This window comes from Nilaparvata lugens, chromosome 13 (genome assembly GCF_014356525.2).
Source record: "Nilaparvata lugens isolate BPH chromosome 13, ASM1435652v1, whole genome shotgun sequence".
NCBI classification, from domain to species: domain Eukaryota; kingdom Metazoa; phylum Arthropoda; class Insecta; order Hemiptera; family Delphacidae; genus Nilaparvata; species Nilaparvata lugens.
In genome coordinates this window covers 26,287,393-26,308,907 of record NC_052516.1, presented here as the reverse complement: position 1 = coordinate 26,308,907, position 21,515 = coordinate 26,287,393, and the positions used below count along the sequence as shown (strand labels likewise).

The following is a 21,515-nucleotide window of genomic DNA, read 5'->3' as shown; positions in this document are numbered from 1 at the left end:
ATAGTTTATTAACAGAATATTCTATCTTAATTGTGAAAAATCATTATGAAATTATTGAAAAATATAATTTCTTGCTTAATAAGATATAATTGATTATTTAAAACGAGAATGAACAGTTTACATCAATAAACCTATATGAGCTACCGTCAAGAAGGCATTGCCAAGACAGTGAGGATCGGCAACGTTGTTCCCTATCTTTCTCCACTGCCATTATAACGTGAACCTCACTATCGTGAGAAAATACCCTCTAAGGATATGATTACATTGGATACACGTATGTGCAACTGCACACCATGCAGACCATCATGCATAACCAGGCGTGCAGATGAGAAACAAAATCTGAGAAACAAAAGAGCCATAGGAACAGTGACACTGAACGCGTGCACTTGCTGGTGGCGTTCACTGTGAGCAGCTACAGACAAGTCATCAAGTGTTTCTATGGCTCTTTCCAGATTTTGTTTCTCATCTGCACGCGTGGTCTCGTGTGCACATGAACATAAGTGCATCCAATGAGATCATACCTTTACATTCCTATATTCAGTGATCTGTTTAATCTCATATTTTTTCAGTGCGTACAAATATACGCGCCGCGAACATGAGCAATTCACTTTTAATCAGCTGATGCCAAGCTTTTTATATCTGTATCTTACCGTTTCTGTAAAACTACAGATATAGTCAGCTGATTAAAAGTGAATTGCTCATAAACGCGGCGCGTAAATCAGTACGCACCTTAAGATTCATATGTGTCTACAATATGCGTTTACAATATGATAGGATGGAATTTGTATTAATATTTTTTATGTTTTATGACGTTTTCATTTCATGAGGTGGCGAATTTTGGACAGTAATGTCTACTGATACCTCTTAGCTACGCTGTTAGCAAAGAGCCAGAGAGAATTTCAGCACAGAAATGAAATTATATAATAAGTATTATCATTGTATTATCATTATTATTATTATATAGATATATATTATTAATAAGTATTAAATTAGGCTTTAATAGCAATTGTTGCAATTGAATCTTGAATCATAGAGTTTCATTATTTTGTGAAGTATTAGGAACTGAATGGCCACTTGCCTCAGTATCTCAAGAAATGGTCAAGTTAGGAATTGATGCTCTGAGATCTTGTGGAACTGAGACTTTCAACGGTGTAACTTATCTGACTAAATCTTGACTAATGCACTCCCTGAGAATAATTCTGCACCAAAACCTTGTCGAATTGAATGGCTCAACATGCCATCTATCTCAGCATCTCAAGAAATGGTCAAGATACAACGTTAGTAGACAGAAGGTTGATCACTCACAGGTGTAAGATTCGTAGTTGTGGGGGAACGCTAGCGTGACGTCACGTGTAGTAAAAATGTGATAAGAGTAACCACACTGAGCATGTAGTTCATTCACTGTATCTTCAAATACATTGTCGTTTAATCCCCTCAAGATTGACTTAGAACTGTAAAATTCTCCATACTTATAGCAAATGAATCACTGATTCTAATGATGTTGTTAAATATTTCAAATTCATTCAACTTGTATGAATACAATGAAGTTGAACGTTTTTGAAGAAAAACATGGAACGAAAAAGTTGATAAGCTGGAAAAGCGCTATAGTGAGGTCCACGTTATAATAACAGTGGATAAAGATAGGAGAATAGCGATGCCGATTCTCTGCATTAATTAATTATATTTCTACACTGTCAAAAACAGACTTGGCATCGTTGTGGACCTAGAAAAGGATAGTAACACCGGCTTTGTCGAATGATGAACAAGGATAGCAAAACAAAAGTTGATCAAATACTGTCATTATAACGTGGACCTCACTATAGTAGACAACGTTATACTAAGTTATTATAATTTCAGACTAACCCATAAAAAATATTGATAAACCAATGCATTGCAAAAAACCTATCCCGATAAATCTGATGCATTTCATTCATATAAATGCACTGAATACAATATTCTGGTATCGAGCACATGTTCTACGAGAATCAAAATATCTCATCCCCGAAATTCACAAGCTGATGTATAGCCAAACTACAAAATATAAATGCAACCTAGAAGATGAAGAAACCTTAAGGGTTTGGAAGGGAAGGTTAGGAGGTGGGGTTTTTGCTTTTAAATGGCAAAATATTTGTATTATTTGAATTTTTCGATAATAATTATTGTAAAGCAGAAACAGAAAGCTTGCATGTCAGAATATGTTTGAGTTGTATATCACCGTATGATTTTCAAGAATGCGATAATTTATTATTCTGCCTATTCTGTACTACAGCCTACGTCACAGCTGCAGTCCCCCCACTCCAATTGCATGTCAACTATAGATGAGTGACCAACCTTCGGTCTACTAACTTTGGTCAAGATAGGTACTTGATGCTCTGAGATCTTGACGAACTGGGATCCTCCCTTCTAGAATCTCTAGAGTAAGAGAGCTTTCACTTCTCCATCACAGATAGCAGCAGCGGTCTATTGGAAGTAGTTTCTCACCGTAACTCTCGTTTGAGTTTTGTGTGAAAGCTGGTATATAAAGGCGCTGCAAGGCACTGTTGGTTTGTCATCAGAAGGGTCTTAACAGACCAAACTGAAGAAGTGATGTACTAGCCTTGTATGACTTTGATGATTCTTGGCTATTGAGAGTGTTCGAACCAGACATTTCTCAAGTTTCTGATTATTCAGTTATCTTCTGGTGACTCATCAAACATGACTGTATTATCAATAATTTATTGTATTGTTAAGTACAGTAGTAAAGCAATGCTTGAGTGTTTACAATAATACTATTGTATTCTATGCAATGTGATAGTATAAAGCTAGGAGTACACCCGTTAGTCAAGACACTACTACTAGTCACGTTTAGTCACAATACTTCACAACGTTGCTTATCAAGGTCTATAAATACAGGACATGGCACTCGTGTTCCTTATGGAGCGGCCATTATGTGGGGCCTGTATGGCGGTACATTTGAAATATTCCAATCTGCTGCTCATAACAGAATCATGCACTATGCTTTTTAAATACAATATTCTGGTTTAGATAATAATATGTAAAATTCAGGTTTTCGATTTTTTAATAATGAAATTTCAATAATAAATGGTTCAATAATTCATTTTTCATCATTAAAAATTGTTCTTATTCTTATAACTTGTTATGATTCATTCATAAGGCATTGGGACAAAAGGTTAACCTCAAAAACAGTTTGTAGTTCCCAATCTGAAAATCAACAATTCAGTTCCTAGTTGGAATCTCAATATCATTATTCTGTGGGAAGAACTCATTTTACAATTCAAAGCCAAGCAATATTCCATGAACAATGTAACAAGATAGCACATCATATTGTTCAATCTTTAATTCAATTCAATTCAATTCAATTCGTTTATTTCCACTTGGCATACAATACATGTACATATTTATATTTGATATTCAACAAAATAAGAATCACATTTTTACAAAAACAGTAGGAAGAACATAAAATTATTGATTGAGTGGAATTTCCCCAGTAAGACTATGCGTCTGAGATTGGGGGACAGTTCCTGTTAACGATAACAGTTGATAAATTTGAAAATATTGGTGAACTAGAACCCCATAAAATGGCGATTTTGCAATGTCACGGGATTGTGTCATGACCTGTATTTGCAATGAGTAATCAGTGTGAGTTGTCACAAGTAGGTATGAAGTATTGTGACTAAACGTGACTATTTTTGTCTTGACTAACCGGTGTACGCGCAGCCTTATTGTATTCAATAATTGTGTATAAAATAGAACCTCTCTGTGAATTTATTATTATACAAGACAAAAGATGTAAAATTAATACAACTCTTGTAATAATGTTGTCTTAACTTTTATCACCAGATGAAATAAGATGAAGACTGACCTGTCAGTCAAGACACGACTAGTCACGTTTAGTCACAATACTTCACATCGTTGCTTATGAAGACATGACTAATTGTAATGCGTAATCGGTGTGAGTTGAGTCACAAGTAGCTATGAACTATTGTGACTAAACGTGACTAGTCTTGTCTTGACTAACCGGTGTACGCGCAGCCTAATTGTATTCAATTGTATATAAACCTCTCTGTGAAATATTAAACCAAGACAAAAAATGTAAATACAAAACTTGTAATAATGTTGTATTTACTTTTATCACTAGATGCAATAAGATGAACTCAGTTCTACAATATTGACTAGTTACCAAGAAATTACACTTTGTAATTCAAATAAGAGAAATACAATGATTTATTAATAACTGATTAATTAAATATAATAATCAGTTATTAACTATAATATTATTTAATTCATATATAATACTATAGAGAAACAATAGCGTAAGAAGATATCCCATGGTATAGGGAATTTATGTCGCAACTTTTACTGTTATCTCAAGCCGATTGCTGTCGATTATTGTCAATTTTTACTGTTTTGTTGGAGTGAGAGTGTATGAACGGCACTATTTGGGAGACTACCAGCGTCACACAGCTGCATGGGAAAGAACCACGTGAACTATCGGCTTGGGATAACAGTAAAAGTTACGACATAAACGCCCTATACCATGGGATATCTACTTATGCTATCGTTTCTCTATGATAATAGGCATTTCACTAATCTAGAGTCAACTATTCAAACCAATACGGTTCATGGCCGAAAAAATCTGGTCTGATCTAACCATTCAGTAGGCTATGTCTGACAACTCAATGATAATACTGATGCAATACAAACTAGGACGAAATAAATACTGTAGAATATAATTGAGATATATGTATGTTATAGCATAAAGTAAGTAAATAAAATAAGTAATAAATAAAAAGTGAAATAAATAATAAGTAATTAAATAGTAAAGTAAAGTAAGATTATTTCTGTGATCTCTGGTTATAGCCAAGAAATAAAAACCGGGTGTTTGATTAGTCAGTTTACCAAATAATCAAATGATAAATAATGAATTAAATGATAAATTATTGGTTACTAGTTGAAGACATAATAGGAAATACTTATAGTATGAACCAATAAACTCTCAAAACAAAGTTTTAAGCGTCGCTAAAAACGATTCATACTGAATGAAGGTCACTGTCAAACAAGTGGAGAGAAATGAAGAAGAAAAAGAAAGACAAGACGAAGACAAATGCGGTGGATGAGTGGAATGAGGAGGAGGAGGAAGAGGATGAGGAGACGATGGTGGAGGAGGAGAAGTAGAAGTACATGATGTTGACAAAGAAGAAGAGGAAGATGAAGAAGAGGAAGTATAAAAAGGGAGGAAGAGAAGGAAGAGGTAGAAGAATAAGAGAATGATGAAAATGAGAAAGAATAAGTACTAGTGAAAGTGAAGATTAGTAGAGAGTAGAGAGACGTATTTGTTGAGTCAATAACTCCTATAACAAAACTTATGTGTCGCTAGAGATTATTTAGCGTACGAAGGTCAAAGCTTAAAAATAATAGAGAATAAGACAAAGAAGATGAAATCAGTAGAGGAGGACACAAGAAGAAGAAGAAGAAAAAGAAGTAGAAGAAGAAGAAGAAGAAGAAGAAATAATTATTTCGTCTATTCACCAGTTGCTGGCTCCTTTAAATCCTTCCAGTAAGGTTAGCACAAACAGTTATCCTGCTTGGAGCACGATCAAATCCTTACTGAGAGGAGAGCAAACTGTGTATTACTGCGAACTGTGTGTAGGTTTGGATCATCGATAAAAAAAGACACGATGCGAAAAAGAAGAAGAGCAATAGGTGGAAGAGGTAGACAGAGTAGCATGCAAGAGTAAGAGAGAAAGAAACAAGAGAAATAAGAGGAAACACGCTCACCTAAGTATGCCAAAAAAATCGCGAGCTCCACTCTGAATTATAATGTGTTTATGATTGTTCCTGTGCTATCCCACTGCTATATCTGTACATATACTTCTAGCTATACATATTTCTTCCACTATTCTGTACCTACTCTAAATTTTCCTATTCAAATTATTCAATGATTCATATAATAGTTACATCACATAGTTTTATTTGTTCTTAAGCAAGTACTCATACAAAATATGAGTTGCTATCCTAGTCAGATACATAATACATTCTTGATTAACAGAACAAATGATCAAAACACGAACATTACAAAAATTCCTGCTACGATAATATAATAACAATATTCAACAATAACATTATTACGAAAAATACACAATAGTTTGAAAAAGGATTCGATAGAAATTTCCAAATACAGCAATAACAAAAATAACCGACAATGTGATGTTAGATTAGGAATTTTGTAGCTACATTTATGTGTGAGAATTCCAAGGTATAAATTATTATTACCAACATGAATAAATATGTGAGAAACTATAAAAACAAGTAATAAGATGACCAGTAAATTCGTGAATGACTAGAAAAGAGCTACATGTTCTCCCATATAACTACTGTATATTATTACTTTTTAATCTAAATACCTATTGGATAGTATAATAACAATATTCTACATTAACATTATTATGAAAAATACACAATAGTTTGAGAAAGGATTCGATAGAAATTTCCAAATACAGCAATAACAAAATTAACCGACAATGTGATGTTAGATTAGGAATTTTGTAGCTACATTTATGTGTGAGAATTCTAAGGTATAAATATTATTATTACCAACATAAAAAATCTGGTGTGGCGCACTCACACAACTCTCCTTGCCGTTATGAAAATTGATCACCTGACGCTGAAGTTCCCGCGCATACTAGTTTACTATTCAAAGATATGAGCCAGCTGGTGACAGGACAATAACGCTGGATACACACGAGATCTGCTATCTCTTCATAGTGATTGATTTAAAAGAATCAACAATTGCCAACAGTTTGCAATTGAATAATCACATTTTCTCAAATTTCAAGCTTATTTTAAATTTTAGGTGAAAATGTTACTGGACATTAATTGTAGAGATTTTCATGCTCAATCTTTTCCACTCAAATTATATCTGAGACCTGATAATTGGAAATCTAAAATCGAATTTTGCATAGATGGGGCGGAGCTCCTGAAATTTTTACAGATATGGGACTTGTTGCAGTTGATATAGCTTATCAGTGACTATTTTGTGTATGAATTTGATCAAAATCGTTGGGGCCATTTTCGAGAATATCGCGAAAAACCCTGTTTTTGACAACATTTTCGCCATTTTAGCCGCCATCTTGAATTGCATTTGATTGAAATTGTTCGTGTCGGATCCTTATAGTATAAAGACCTTAAGTTCCAAATTTCAAGTCATTCCATTGATTGGGACAGGAGATATCGTGTACACAGACGCACATACACTCATACACACACACTCATACACACACACACACACACACACACACACACACACACCACACACACACACACACACACACACACACACACACACTGTGATGAATTTTTCAAATAGATCTCATGAGAAGAGAGAAAAATTGTGATTACCTTTTAAAATGAAAGAATTTGCTAAAGGAATAGTTAGCGACCGAGCGATAACGCTTACTTATCAATAACTGTATATTTGATAAGAGTACCGTACTGTACTGAATATTTTTCTAGAAAAATTATTCAATAAATTGTAATTATTTTGCAAATAAAGCACAAATTGTTTATGAATCGTTCACTGATTTTGAGGTTACACTTTGTTTACTATCGATCAGATGTTTTTAAAACAGTTCGAACGCAGCTGACTGATTCAAAGTATTGTCAAATGTCATGCTGGCTTCACGTAAGATATAATACCATCTCTAAAAATTAAAACTATCCATAAAGGATCAAGAATTTCAAATAAAAAAAAATAAAATGTATGTGTTATCGTTGAAACTACTTATTATTTAAGAAATTATATTATATGTCAGGTCTTATTGTAACTAAATAAGTCATAGCATGAAATTATATTATTGATAAAATGGCAGAAATTATTTATAACAATCTCAAACCTAATAAAAATTGTACAAGAGTATTAATTCATTAACGATTTAATTCAACTGAACCACATGGTAATTAAATCTCTTTGGCAGGTCTAAGCCAATCACAGTGCATAGAAATAGCACCAAGAAGGTGATCGTTTGAAAGCAACACATGTTAATTTATTATCAGACACCAACCCTGCCTTATCAGTTACACTAGCACATGTACATTGTATGAGAGGAACTACGTCTATAAGATTAAGCAGTTTTAAGAATTACATAAATTAAATTATTATTGTAATTAAAGGAATTGTATTCTACTGCTTGCCACTGACGTCATGTTTACGTCACAAGCGTTCTACCAATGGCAAATTTTATACAAATTATTACATCGAGATTCTGAGAAGCAAGGTCTAGCCTAAAAGGCTTAGAGAAAAGACAGCACTTCCTTTTGAAATCCTTACCGTGCAGATCTCTTTTTATAGTTACCAAAGACCTATTTGTGAAAATTTCTTGTTCGATTTTAAATGTTCTATTTGTGAGCCGATATTTTTAGGCCATTTATTTGTCATTCGTAAATTTCTGTTTCATCAATCGATAAATTTAAAAGCTTAAAGTAAATTATCCCTTAATTAATTCGGTGAAGGAGATATTTAAATTAAAATTCCCCACGTGCTGAAACTGAAGCCTGGATTGCCGCCGATCAAACGATTTTTGATCTAAAGAAGAAAACCACGACCGCCAAGGAAATTCACGTGAGTTATAAGTTTTAAAAGGGGCCCCAATCTACGCTTCGAAAATATTTCAGTGCAGAAAAACATAAATTTTTCTTCGTTAAATTATTGGCCACGCCGACAAGCGCTTTAGCATTTAAGAGTCTAGGGTTTATTCATATTAAATTTATAAGAATTTGTAGTTGATTAACTATCCTCCGCTGCCTGAACCACGACCCCGAACATTAAAAAAAAAAAAAAAAAAAAATATTTTCTATAATTCATTTTTTCTCTATTTTTTCAAACTGTTAGATTTTATCAATTGTAAAATTCTGTTGAATCACGCATGGTATCATGCAAGCACAAGAAAATTTTTAACTATTCTATTAATGCTAAATTATTATCAACCTGTAAATCAAATTCTGAATCTGCACTGTATGATTACATATTTTATTGTAATATATTTCAGTTTTGTTAATTCGCTTTCTGAGTTCGATTATTTCTTAAGCCTGTCAATTATTGTGTCTGATACGTTCTATATCATCAAGAACCGATCGAATACGATCATTAGAATAATTGAATCAAGCTGGATATTGGAACAGGTCTAAGTGGATGTAGCGAGTGGGGTCAGATCGAGATATTTATTCTTTGTCCTTACCTGCTCATACATCAGCTTTTATCTGTTACCTACCTCGACTTAGGAACGAATGCATCAATTGTACAGCAGTGGCAGCCATAGATCATATAAATTCCTACAATAGAGCTTAAAACCCGACAAGACTCTGTTCTCGAATATATTCTGAACGATATTTGGTTCAAATACCGTATTTTTAATCCTTCAGAACTTATTAGAGACGCAGTCCCGTAAATTAGCTACATCGGGATTTTTGCTCGACCTGTATGATTTTGTATGCTCATTCTTCACAGGTAATAATTTTAAGGTATCCGTATTCAGTGTTTAGCGTCTGCTACACTACTTATAAAAATTTCAGCTTTATACAATCTGTCATTAGAAGAATCAAGGGTGAGCGAGCATTTAGGCCTCCCGCGATTCCGACAATTGTATTGAATCTTGTAGTGAATCAATCAGTCTGGTGTACACTCAGCGTCCACACACGCAATTACAAAATTTATAGCCGCTACACCATTGACTCAGTACAAGATTCACTCTACATGTGAGAAGCCTTCAAATAGAGCTCCACATGATTTGGCGCCCAACAGTGATAGGCATTGAAGAGGTGGATAATCGACTGCGAGGATTATTTAGTTGCTCAGTATACTATAGCGCTGACAACGAGAAAATTTTTGAAAAAATTTATGGTTGTGAATTTTTTCGAATTTAATATTGACCGTTCACTGTTATATAAAATAACAAGAAGTACCATACCCAATTTTTGGACGGAAAAGAAATTTATCGATTGATGAATTTTTTGAGAAAAAATCGAACTCAGAATTTTATTATCGTGTTATTCGAAAATTAGTCATACTATAAGTCATAGGTATAAGAGATATCATAAGAAAGATCATATTATTTGAAGAATATTAGGTCTATATTGAAACAATTTATAAATATTTACAGAAAAGAGGATTGAAGGTATTTACATTTTTAAAAGTTTTTAAAGCATAAAGAGGGAAGTAAAATTAAATCACGGATATATTGCGGAATACTGTTCCTTTTATATAAAATTTTGCAAAGAATACTAGCCCTATATATAGAATTGCGGCAAGAAATTATAAGAATAAAATATTTATAATAATAGTAATAATAAATTATAAGAGGCGTACCTGTATTACCGCATAAGTGTTCACTGTGTATCCTGTGTGTTCGTGTCATTTTTATGTTAACGATATTGCTAACTTGACTCATTTTATCACTGAACACATTGCTAAACCACTTTTTCTGTATTTCACTCACTACGAAGCTATAGCAATTTCTATTGGATTTCTTATTAATTATTTTATATATCACATCAACACTTTCACGTTTTTTATTCACTGCACACTTTCGTCGCGTTATTCTCTCACAAACCATGGCAGGAAACGACCAGGTCAATCCAAGTCTGTCGGACACCGAGGACATCTCACCCGATTGTTCGCCGCCAACCGAAGACCACACACCCACCCTTTCCGTGCAAGAGATAAACACCAGACTGAAAGCATTCAACGATGCATATGATGAACGCAAACGATCAAAGGAAGACCATACGCCCGTTGTCATGCCGGTTTGGGACATCATCCTGGAAGCAATAAAGCATGTAATTAAAGAAAACAAACAAGCAAGAGAAGAGATAATTAAAGAAAACAAACAATCAAAGGAAGAATTAAAGAAGGAAATTCAAGAGGTAAAGAAAGAAAAGAAACAAATAAATGAAACACTAAACAATATGATTACAGATGCCAAACAAGCAAATGAAAAACTAAAGGGAAGGTATGAACAGAGTTTTGAGAAATTGGATCAACGGTCGAAGGGAGCAGTGGAAGAAAGCAGGACGGTAACACGGCAAATTGAGGGGAAGTGTCATGCAATGGAAATCAATAGTGGACCAGAGACTGAGCCCATGCATGCAGAAGCAAACATACTCGAAGGAGAGGCCATAAAACAGACAAGCAAACGTGAAACGTGTATGGAAAACCAACCCACCGAGAACATCAAGACTGAAGTCGCGCCGCACCCCGCCGAACGTCGAGAGGAACCAGTCGACATCATCCGCCGAGCCGAGGACGTCATCCACTGCATGGAGGGACAGCCCGTACTACCGCCCGCAGAGTGCCAAGACGAGCCGGACGACATCGCCCGCCAAGCCGAGGACGACATCCATGGCATAGAGGGGCCAGCCGTACAACCGCGCGCCGGACACCAGGAATCCAAGGACGTTGCCCACCGAGTGGAAGAGCAGCCCGGACCGCCGACCGCCCACATCACCGCCCATCCACCGAAGACAGCATCTGCAACAGATAAAACCAATACTCATGAAGATAGTTCGCCAGACAATAGAAATAAAACAAAAATTCACAACAAATCAAAATCACCACCAAAACTGAAAACCCATGAATCAAAACAACAAACAAGACGTCAAAGAAGAAAATCATCTAATAGAATTCATCTACACCGCCGTCATGTTAGGCTAAAATCGTACATCAAGCTTCCTACCAGCATGCAAGAAAAAAGGAAGACGGTATCAGGAAGGACCTACAATCACCGCAGTCACGTCCGGTTAAAATCCAGTAGACTGTACACCGGCATGCAAAAAAGGAAAATATCATTTGAAAAAACCCACAGACACCACCGGCATGTGAGGTTTAAAAAGATCAAACTGCATGTTACCGGCAGACAAAGAGGAAACACGTATGTAAGAAGTGATTTACACCACAGGCACATTCGTTTTAAGCCAAGTTTGATAAAACGGATAGTTGCAAATCGGAATTGGACCTTTGAATAATACCGAAATCAAATTTAGATGGGGGCTTGAGAAAGGAATAATATTTTAATCTACTGAAGCTACGTTGTGAATTACTTGAATCATCAAACTCTTCATGGTCACAGCCTACCCATCAAATCATATCCTTGCATACTGGCATCTTTTTACTGCAGCCTAATCATAATCAACATAACATAACTTCGCCGCATCTCAGCTAATAAGGAAATATTATTAATCCACATCAAATGAAGAAATTATTATCAACTTTAATAACAGAAGAAAATAAAACTACGAAACAACTTTAAAAATTTACCAACCTAATCAAGCCATCCGCCTCATGTTACAGTCATCACAGAAACAATCGCCTGGTATCATCTGCACAACTGGAAAACAAAAACAAAAATTGTATTATCCACAGAAAATAATTATAAATTATAAATCAGATGAAGTTAGTAGTGAATAGGAAGAAAGAAAATAAACAAAGTTTATTTGAAAAAATGCGTAAATATAACCTCGAAATACAGAATCGATCAAGAAAATCTATTCAGAGTCAAAGCCTGTTCGATAATTTTCTTCGTCACACCAACCAATGTGTGCGAAATCATAGAGTCAATGTTAATAGAATCCAAGCAATATCGTTATTCAATTATTAATGTAACATATTATTTAATGTGAAATTATAAGAAAAAACGCAAACAAAAATATATATTTATGTTAATTTGCACGAAATGCGCATGTTCTATGTCATATAAATGTATTGCTAAAAAAGCCAAAAAGAAAATGAAATTCTTACCTTCAAATGTGGAATTTATTACTGTTGCATCAAAAGATCATAAATTGTAATTTAAATTGATAAATATAATCTTAAGGACTTAATATTTGTAACCAACATTGATAAAAATCAAAAAAGCCATTTCAAGTGTAATCCTGTTTGTACGCAACGTACTAAGCGCAAATAAGAAATTGCTCGAGTCAAACGGTAGACGATTGTCAAGTCACCGAAGTAAAATCACACTCTCACCCAATTTAAGTAAAAGCCAAACCAAAGAGTCGAAACCTGTAATAACCATGAAAAAATGATGAAAGTCTATATTTGTTGCAAATACTGTTCGAATCTTAAGAAGTAATATGTGAAATTTTGTATATTTGTTATAGTTATGGGTCTGCTCATAAGCCACCCGTGAATGGAAGTTGTGGAGTTGTTTTAATGAAGGATCCAAAGAGACCTCATTAATTATTGTATTTCGATTGTATCCAATGAAAGGAACAATCAATTATTTATTTTTCGTAGCCAAAAGTGCACGATATATTGTTTTTAGTGTTAAGTGTTGAGTTTTCGTAGAAGTAAGGAGATGAAATAGTGTATTCATCACAATATCGGATTTTTCAAATAGTCATTGTTTCGACTCGTCTCCCAATTACCTATTTAAAATATCCTGGGGGCTTTTGTGTGATGAATTTTTCAAATAGATCTCATGAGAAGAGAGAAAAATTGTGATTACCTTTTAAAATGAAAGAATTTGCTAAAGGAATAGTTAGCGACCGAGCGATAACGCTTACTTATCAATAACTGTATATTTGATAAGAGTACCGTACTGTACTGAATATTTTTCTAGAAAAATTATTCAATAAATTGTAATTATTTTGCAAATAAAGCACAAATTGTTTATGAATCGTTCACTGATTTTGAGGTTACACTTTGTTTACTATCGATCAGATGTTTTTAAAACAGTTCGAACGCAGCTGACTGATTCAAAGTATTGTCAAATGTCATGCTGGCTTCACGTAAGATATAATACCATCTCTAAAAATTAAAACTATCCATAAAGGATCAAGAATTTCAAATAAAAAAAAATAAAATGTATGTGTTATCGTTGAAACTACTTATTATTTAAGAAATTATATTATATGTCAGGTCTTATTGTAACTAAATAAGTCATAGCATGAAATTATATTATTGATAAAATGGCAGAAATTATTTATAACAATCTCAAACCTAATAAAAATTGTACAAGAGTATTAATTCATTAACGATTTAATTCAACTGAACCACATGGTAATTAAATCTCTTTGGCAGGTCTAAGCCAATCACAGTGCATAGAAATAGCACCAAGAAGGTGATCGTTTGAAAGCAACACATGTTAATTTATTATCAGACACCAACCCTGCCTTATCAGTTACACTAGCACATGTACATTGTATGAGAGGAACTACGTCTATAAGATTAAGCAGTTTTAAGAATTACATAAATTAAATTATTATTGTAATTAAAGGAATTGTATTCTACTGCTTGCCACTGACGTCATGTTTACGTCACAAGCGTTCTACCAATGGCAAATTTTTATACAAATTATTACATCGAGATTCTGAGAAGCAAGGTCTAGCCTAAAAGGCTTAGAGAAAAGACAGCACTTCCCTTTTGAAATCCTTACCGTGCAGATCTCTTTTTATAGTTACCAAAGACCTATTTGTGAAAATTTCTTGTTCGATTTTAAATGTTCTATTTGTGAGCCGATATTTTTAGGCCAATTTATTTGTCATTCGTAAATTTCTGTTTCATCAATCGATAAATTTAAAAGCTTAAAGTAAATTATCCCTTAATTAATTCGGTGAAGGAGATATTTAAATTAAAATTCCCCACGTGCTGAAACCGAAGCCTGGATTGCCGCCGATCAAACGATTTTTGATCTAAAGAAGAAAACCACGACCGCCAAGGAAATTCACGTGAGTTATAAGTTTTAAAAGGGGCCCCAATCTACGCTTCGAAAATATTTCAGTGCAGAAAAACATAAATTTTTCTTCGTTAAATTATTGGCCACGCCGACAAGCGCTTTAGCATTTAAGAGTCTAGGGTTTATTCATATTAAATTTATAAGAATTTGTAGTTGATTAACTATCCTCCGCTGCCTGAACCACGACCCCGAACATTAAAAAAAAAAAAAAAAAAAAAATATTTTCTATAATTCATTTTTTCTCTATTTTTTCAAACTGTTAGATTTTATCAATTGTAAAATTCTGTTGGATCACGCATGGTATCATGCAAGCACAAGAAAATTTTTAACTATTCTATTAATGCTAAATTATTATCAACCTGTAAATCAAATTCTGAATCTGCACTGTATGATTACATATTTTATTGTAATATATTTCAGTTTTGTTAATTCGCTTTCTGAGTTCGATTATTTCTTAAGCCTGTCAATTATTGTGTCTGATACGTTCTATATCATCAAGAACCGATCGAATACGATCATTAGAATAATTGAATCAAGCTGGATATTGGAACAGGTCTAAGTGGATGTAGCGAGTGGGGTCAGATCGAGATATTTATTCTTTGTCCTTACCTGCTCATACATCAGCTTTTATCTGTTACCTACCTCGACTTAGGAACGAATGCATCAATTGTACAGCAGTGGCAGCCATAGATCATATAAATTCCTACAATAGAGCTTAAAACCCGACAAGACTCTGTTCTCGAAATATATTCTGAACGATATTTGGTTCAAATACCGTATTTTTAATCCTTCAGAACTTATTAGAGACGCAGTCCCGTAAATTAGCTACATCGGGATTTTTGCTCGACCTGTATGATTTTGTATGCTCATTCTTCACAGGTAATAATTTTAAGGTATCCGTATTCAGTGTTTAGCGTCTGCTACACTACTTATAAAAATTTCAGCTTTATACAATCTGTCATTAGAAGAATCAAGGGTGAGCGAGCATTTAGGCCTCCCGCGATTCCGACAATTGTATTGAATCTTGTAGTGAATCAATCAGTCTGGTGTACACTCAGCGTCCACACACGCAATTACAAAATTTATAGCCGCTACACCATTGACTCAGTACAAGATTCACTCTACATGTGAGAAGCCTTCAAATAGAGCTCCACAACACACACACACACATACCCAAAAACCACTTTTTTGGACTCAGAGGACCTTGAAACGTATAGAAATTTAGAAATTGGGGTACCTTAATTTTTTCGGAAAGCAATACTTTCCTTACCTATGCTAATAGGGCAAGGAAAGTAATAAATATGTGAGAAACTATAAAAACAAGTAATAAAATTACCAGTGGATTCGTGAATGACTAGAAGAGAGCTACATGCTCTCCCATATAACTACTTTATGTTATTACTTTTTAAATACCTATTGGTTTTAATATTGGATTATAACATACCAGAAAAATGTCCTGAGTGAGAAATGTTACAACTTCATGGATCATGTGAAGACACTTCCAATTATACTATTATCAATGCAATTAAACTGTAACTGTCCATTTTCTTAAAAATCCCAAAGAAGGGTAAAATCTAATTGACAGGTTAAGAATAATGATGATTATTAAGTAGTTGGAGACGAAATAAGAATCGAAATGGAAGCGAGAAGCTGTCAGTTTATTTTCAACCCTGCTATCTCCAACCGTAAGATAACACAGCCCCCACTTGGTAAACTGATAACTGATGCAGGCTGATGCAAGTTGGGTTTTGGTTTGGACAAGGGGAGAATCTCAGATCAGCTAGATTTTATTTAGTCATGGGTGACCACAGGGGGGGGGGAGGTCTGGACGCTCAAAATCAATCTTGGGGGTCCCAAAAAGGTCAGCAGTATTTATTTATTTATACATTGATAGATACAATATCATCCTCAACTATGATTGATTTAAAATAACCACTGACAACATTTTTGGGCTCCTGATACATGTGGAAGTAGAAGAGGCCGCTTTTTTATCATTTAGAAAGGGGTGCGTCCATTGGCTTGGGGGCAGTGTTTAAGATTGTACTACTTTCATACTCAATACATATTCTGCACAGTATTCGTATTTATTGGCTTCCTATAACAGACTGTATTTCCTACATAACTATGGCCCAGTTGCACAAAAGCCGGTTAAATTTTAATCGTGATTAATTCCAGGAGAAGGCGTTTTTGAAAAGATTGGTTCACTGATTGGTTCTCGTGGAATTAATCACCGTTCAAATTTAACCGGCTTTTGTGCAACTGGCACTTTAACCTAAAGATCTTAATCTTATCGTTGGATTGATGCTCCACAAGTTTTGTCTATCATTATCCGAGTCGCAGAGTGTAGCCAAAAAACCGGTTTCAAATCTCACACAAAACAAAGGCGATCATACGCGCTAACACATGCATCAAGCATGATTCGTTACTAAATAGCAGCATTGGATAAATGGGGAGCATTGATGCTATTCATGAGGAATACTGACAGATTACAGTGAATCTTCTAGCTTTGCACGAATCTTATCATTGTCAGCATTGGTTGAATGAGAAGCATTGAAATAATTCATGAGGAATACTGACAGTATACAATGAATCTTCTAGCTTTGCACGAATCTTATCACTGTCAGCATTGGATAAATGGGAAGCAGTGATATAATTCATAAGAAATACTGACAGTTTACAGTGAATCTTCTAGCTTTGCACGAATCTTATCATTGTCAGCATTGGTTGAATGAGAAGCATTGAAATAATTCATGAGGAATACTGAGAGTTTACAGTGAATTCTGTCACTAGTTGCTGTAAGTAGTTCCACGAATCTGAGTCGATAACGAGGGAATTAAGAGAGGGGAGAGAAGGATGAGGAAAAATAGGAGGAAGAGAAGGTTAAGGAAATAAGGAAAGAGGGAAATCATGATGAGAAATTGGTCTAATGATTACTGGTCTAGGTCAAGGATAATGGTGAAATTTATTGTGGTGTTTGGTACTTCTCATCTGTCAGTGGTTCGGAATAAAGTTAAACCATAGGATAGTTAAGGGTTTAGTTTGGGATTTGTAGAATAATGAAAAATTCTCAAGTTTCTTTAAAACAATGGTATAAGTTTTCTCTGGTAGGTACAACTTTGTTTTTCTCCGTATACATTTTCTCTGGTTAAACCTTTGAATGTTTTCTAATGAATTAATTATTCATGTTACAAATGACACTAATGTAATAACATGTGTAGATTAAATAATAGAGCAATCCTTGTGCTAACATTTGTAGATTAAATGATAGAGCAATATTTGCGCTATTATTCTTTCAAGTTTAGATGATGACTCAGATATTGGCTTTTAGTCTCTTTGTTAAAGTACGTTTCTTAATTCAAAGAGGTGTTGGATGAAGGTTTCAGTGAATGACTTCAGCAGCAGCATAATGGTATTTATTTATTGAATAGCTGTATTAGCAGCTTCTAATAGAATGTAAATAAAAAGATATTCCATTTATTCAAATGCTAACGAATATGTTTCCGATTACAATAAAAGAGGCTGAGGGATGCAGTGTTGCTAACTACAAAAAGAAGATAGTCACATGGTTGCTTGGTATTGGTCGGGAGGCATCAGAAGCCCTCATAAACTCGCCCTATATGTAGACTCTGATTCAAACTCTGTTAACTCTGGTACTGTGATGCAGCACTCTGAACTTTATAATAAGTAATTTAAAAGCTTTAGGAGATAGGTACTCCAACATAATACTAAGTCTTTAATAAAAGAAACCCACGACATCATGCTCTGTTTATTAAAAAAAAACTATTAATAATTTATATTTATTTTTCTTTATATAACATATTTCCAATATTGTAATAGTTAAGTGAGAATAATATTAATGTAGAATTCTGCAGAATTTTTTATTTCACAGTTATTATAGATAGGAATTCTTCCCCCACACACGGACCAATAGTCTATGTGGGGGAATATTTATTTCCTGAAAATATTTGTTATTGAATTGTGATGTAAATGTTTTATTGATGTATTTTTTGATGGAAATAAATTCAATTGAAATTGTTGTAGTAATATTTTTTTTAATTAAAATTTATTTATTCAGCGTATGGCAGATACACAACAAATATATAGCTCATGAGTCTCAAATGCCTAGATATACTCTGTATATTTCCAAATTCTTTGAGATGTTGTGTAGTTTTCGGTCGGAAGAACATAAGTTTGTCTGACCGCCATTATTTGCTAGTCCATTCAATTAATTAAAATTGATTACTGCTAATTGCCTCAAAGACTTCATCATCCTGCTACAGCAAATATTGGCAACAGGGAGAACAATTAGAAGGAATTTCTGTAAGAAAATGAAATTGTCACATTCTTTCACTGTATTACTAAATTAATTACTAATTACAAACTATGTTTCAACACCCTGCAAGTGCCTCCACAGATTTTTGGAACACGTAATGATCACTTTGATATTATATCTTGGAAATATAATTATTGAAAGTATTCTAGTAGGCCTATATTGACGATTTATCTAATTAAAATATTGCCAGTATTCGGGGAAAGGGGTTGTATGTTTATTCTAAGATTTTACTCAATAATCAGGTACGGTGTCAATTACGTACTAAATAGTCTTAGTCTTTATATGTACTATATTAATTATTATTGTACTATATGTACTAAATTGTTTATTGTACTCAATATATGTACTATATTGAGCGATTTAAATTATTCTTCATTGTTTGCCAAAATTCATAGGTGTTGAATTTATAAGTGTTAACATCAGTGGTCGTGTTAATTAAATCACGAAAACCAATTTATAGGTGTTATTGTCAAAATTCATTAATAGGTACTTTTTTGATAGGTGCATGGATCACGTGGTTGTTTCAATAATCTTTTTGTATTCTGTTTTTTCGATCACACCTATTGAACTGTTAGCTGAACTGAGATTAACACTCTCAATAGTATTTTTTTAGGAAACCCTCAATTTTTCAAGAATCATGAATTCTACACAATTACTCACTATTCAAAACCTAACACTTCCCACCTATAGTATATGCAAAAATAATATTATGAATTAAACTTAACTGTCTATTAAAAAATAATATCTTAAGGAAACTGACCAGCACTTTTTATCACAAGCTCAACTACTATAGTGCATTCAAAAACATCGCAGCAAATACTAACTGATTATTGTCGGTCATATGCTTCCATCAAGGTTATTACGGCAATAGTTTTCCACAATTATTGCCATACTTTGACGCTACAAATGTGACAATAGTGTCAGCTATTATCAAACGCGCGACAAATTATATAATAATTAATGAGATGACCTCACATTCAAACTTGTCAACAAATTCACGAATTTTCGGTTTCAAATGACCTTTGCAGACGGTCATTAAAGACCATTAATTTGATAGTGGAATGATTTGAATGATTAACCTTGAAGAAATAAAAACTAAGGTCGATATGAACAAAATTTTACTCCAAGCTTCATTTAGATCAATCTTATGGTCTTCGGCTGTTACGCCTTGTTTCGTTCATCTCTGGATTAACCTACTAGACGAATGCCGTGATTATGTGTGATTTATGAATCAAAGCACAGTATACAGCATTCAGAATACAGAATAGGTACATTATAGTAGTTTTCTCGGCTCAAAGGTTTAGTATGTCAATCACATGGTTGAAAATCACTTTCCGGTTGTTGGGAGAACATAGAAAACTGAAGAATTTGTTGCCATAAGTATCCCATTGCTTTGGGAGTTTCGAACAAGTCTCACAAGAAATTGAATTTTGTAAATTTGTTGCTGAATGAATCGTTTTGCTGATTGATTGCTCGATTGGTGATTAAATTCACCCATGCATTATAGAATTGTGATCACATTCGTTTACAAGTTTGTGTTTCTTGAATGGTTCCAAATTTTCTTAAATAACTCAATATTATTCGTTACAAGTGGTAATTGAGTGGAATACTTCTAATCAATATAAGTTAAAGTTTGTCAATAAATAAATTACCAATCATAGCTACCTGAACTACTCACTACTTCATTGGCTTGTCCTTTGATTTTTGATAGAATTGTTGAATACAAATACTCATTTTGAAAATCATCTGGGTTACTTTTTACATAAAACTTAGCTACTAACTTATCTACAATGGTTATGAATCTATTCAACAGTGTTGGTTCTCCAAAGATCTCAGGAATCATGTCAAGATACTCCTTCTTGAGAACAGGAGTAGTACCTGCTGGTACACAAGATCCTGCTGCTGGCAATTTAGGGGCAGGTGGTGCTGGTGGATTCATTTTTAATAATGAATATGTGGGTCAAAATGTCACAATAATAAAATAGTTCAAAAGATAAATAATTGTTTCTACTCACAAGATAATATCCAACATTGCACTATGATTTCTTAACACTATTTCACTGATGACAATATGCACTTGACACAAATGAAGTTCTCTGTGGCAATATTCACTTGACACAAATGATGTTCGCGACGACTTCTCAACGGTGAAAACCGACGAATTATTTCAATGTTTGGAAAATTATTTTCACTAAATTTCACGAATTGACTAATTCTGAAGCCGTCCTACCGACTGCGCCAGTTAAAGTTTATCAATAAATAAATTACTTTTTAAAAAACAATTTTATTTATTACAAAACATTACAAAGTTTTTCATGAGGTCCGTTCGCTATGTGCGCTAGCGAGGAACTGAGCTCTGAATACAATATTGTTGCCCACTACGACTATGCTGACTAAACTAACTATGCTAACAGTGATTGTATGCAGTTTTCACTCATATAACTTTATTAATTGAG

General features: G+C 33.9%; 2 protein-coding genes across 5 annotated transcripts in view; both read right to left on the bottom strand.

The window, feature by feature from the left end:
* The window catches only part of LOC111049616 (maltase A3), a 45,512-nt gene extending 25,525 nt beyond the window's left edge, over positions 1-19,987 (bottom strand). Inside the window, exon 1 of one of the 4 annotated variants that reach the window (XM_039440181.1) lies at positions 19,820-19,987. Coding sequence is in view for 1 of the 4 variants with exons in the window: in XM_022335734.2 (XP_022191426.2) it covers positions 19,559-19,566 (8 nt within the window). In the remaining 3 variants the exon portion in view is untranslated. Of the gene's footprint in view, positions 1-5,529; positions 5,641-16,170; positions 16,361-19,558; positions 19,748-19,819 lie in introns of those variants that run through there. The other 3 variants (XM_022335734.2, XM_039440180.1, XM_022335735.2) reach the window with 3 other exon arrangements.
* LOC120354063 lies at positions 10,112-12,377 on the bottom strand. Its single transcript, XM_039440182.1, has 3 exons — positions 12,312-12,377; positions 11,217-11,521; positions 10,112-10,812 (listed from the first exon to the last, which is right to left on the bottom strand). Exons 2-3 carry the CDS (start codon positions 11,493-11,495, stop codon positions 10,765-10,767), a joined length of 327 nt encoding a protein of 108 aa, XP_039296116.1. The 5' UTR covers positions 11,496-11,521; positions 12,312-12,377; the 3' UTR covers positions 10,112-10,764.
* Positions 19,988-21,515: the final 1,528 nt, after the last annotated feature.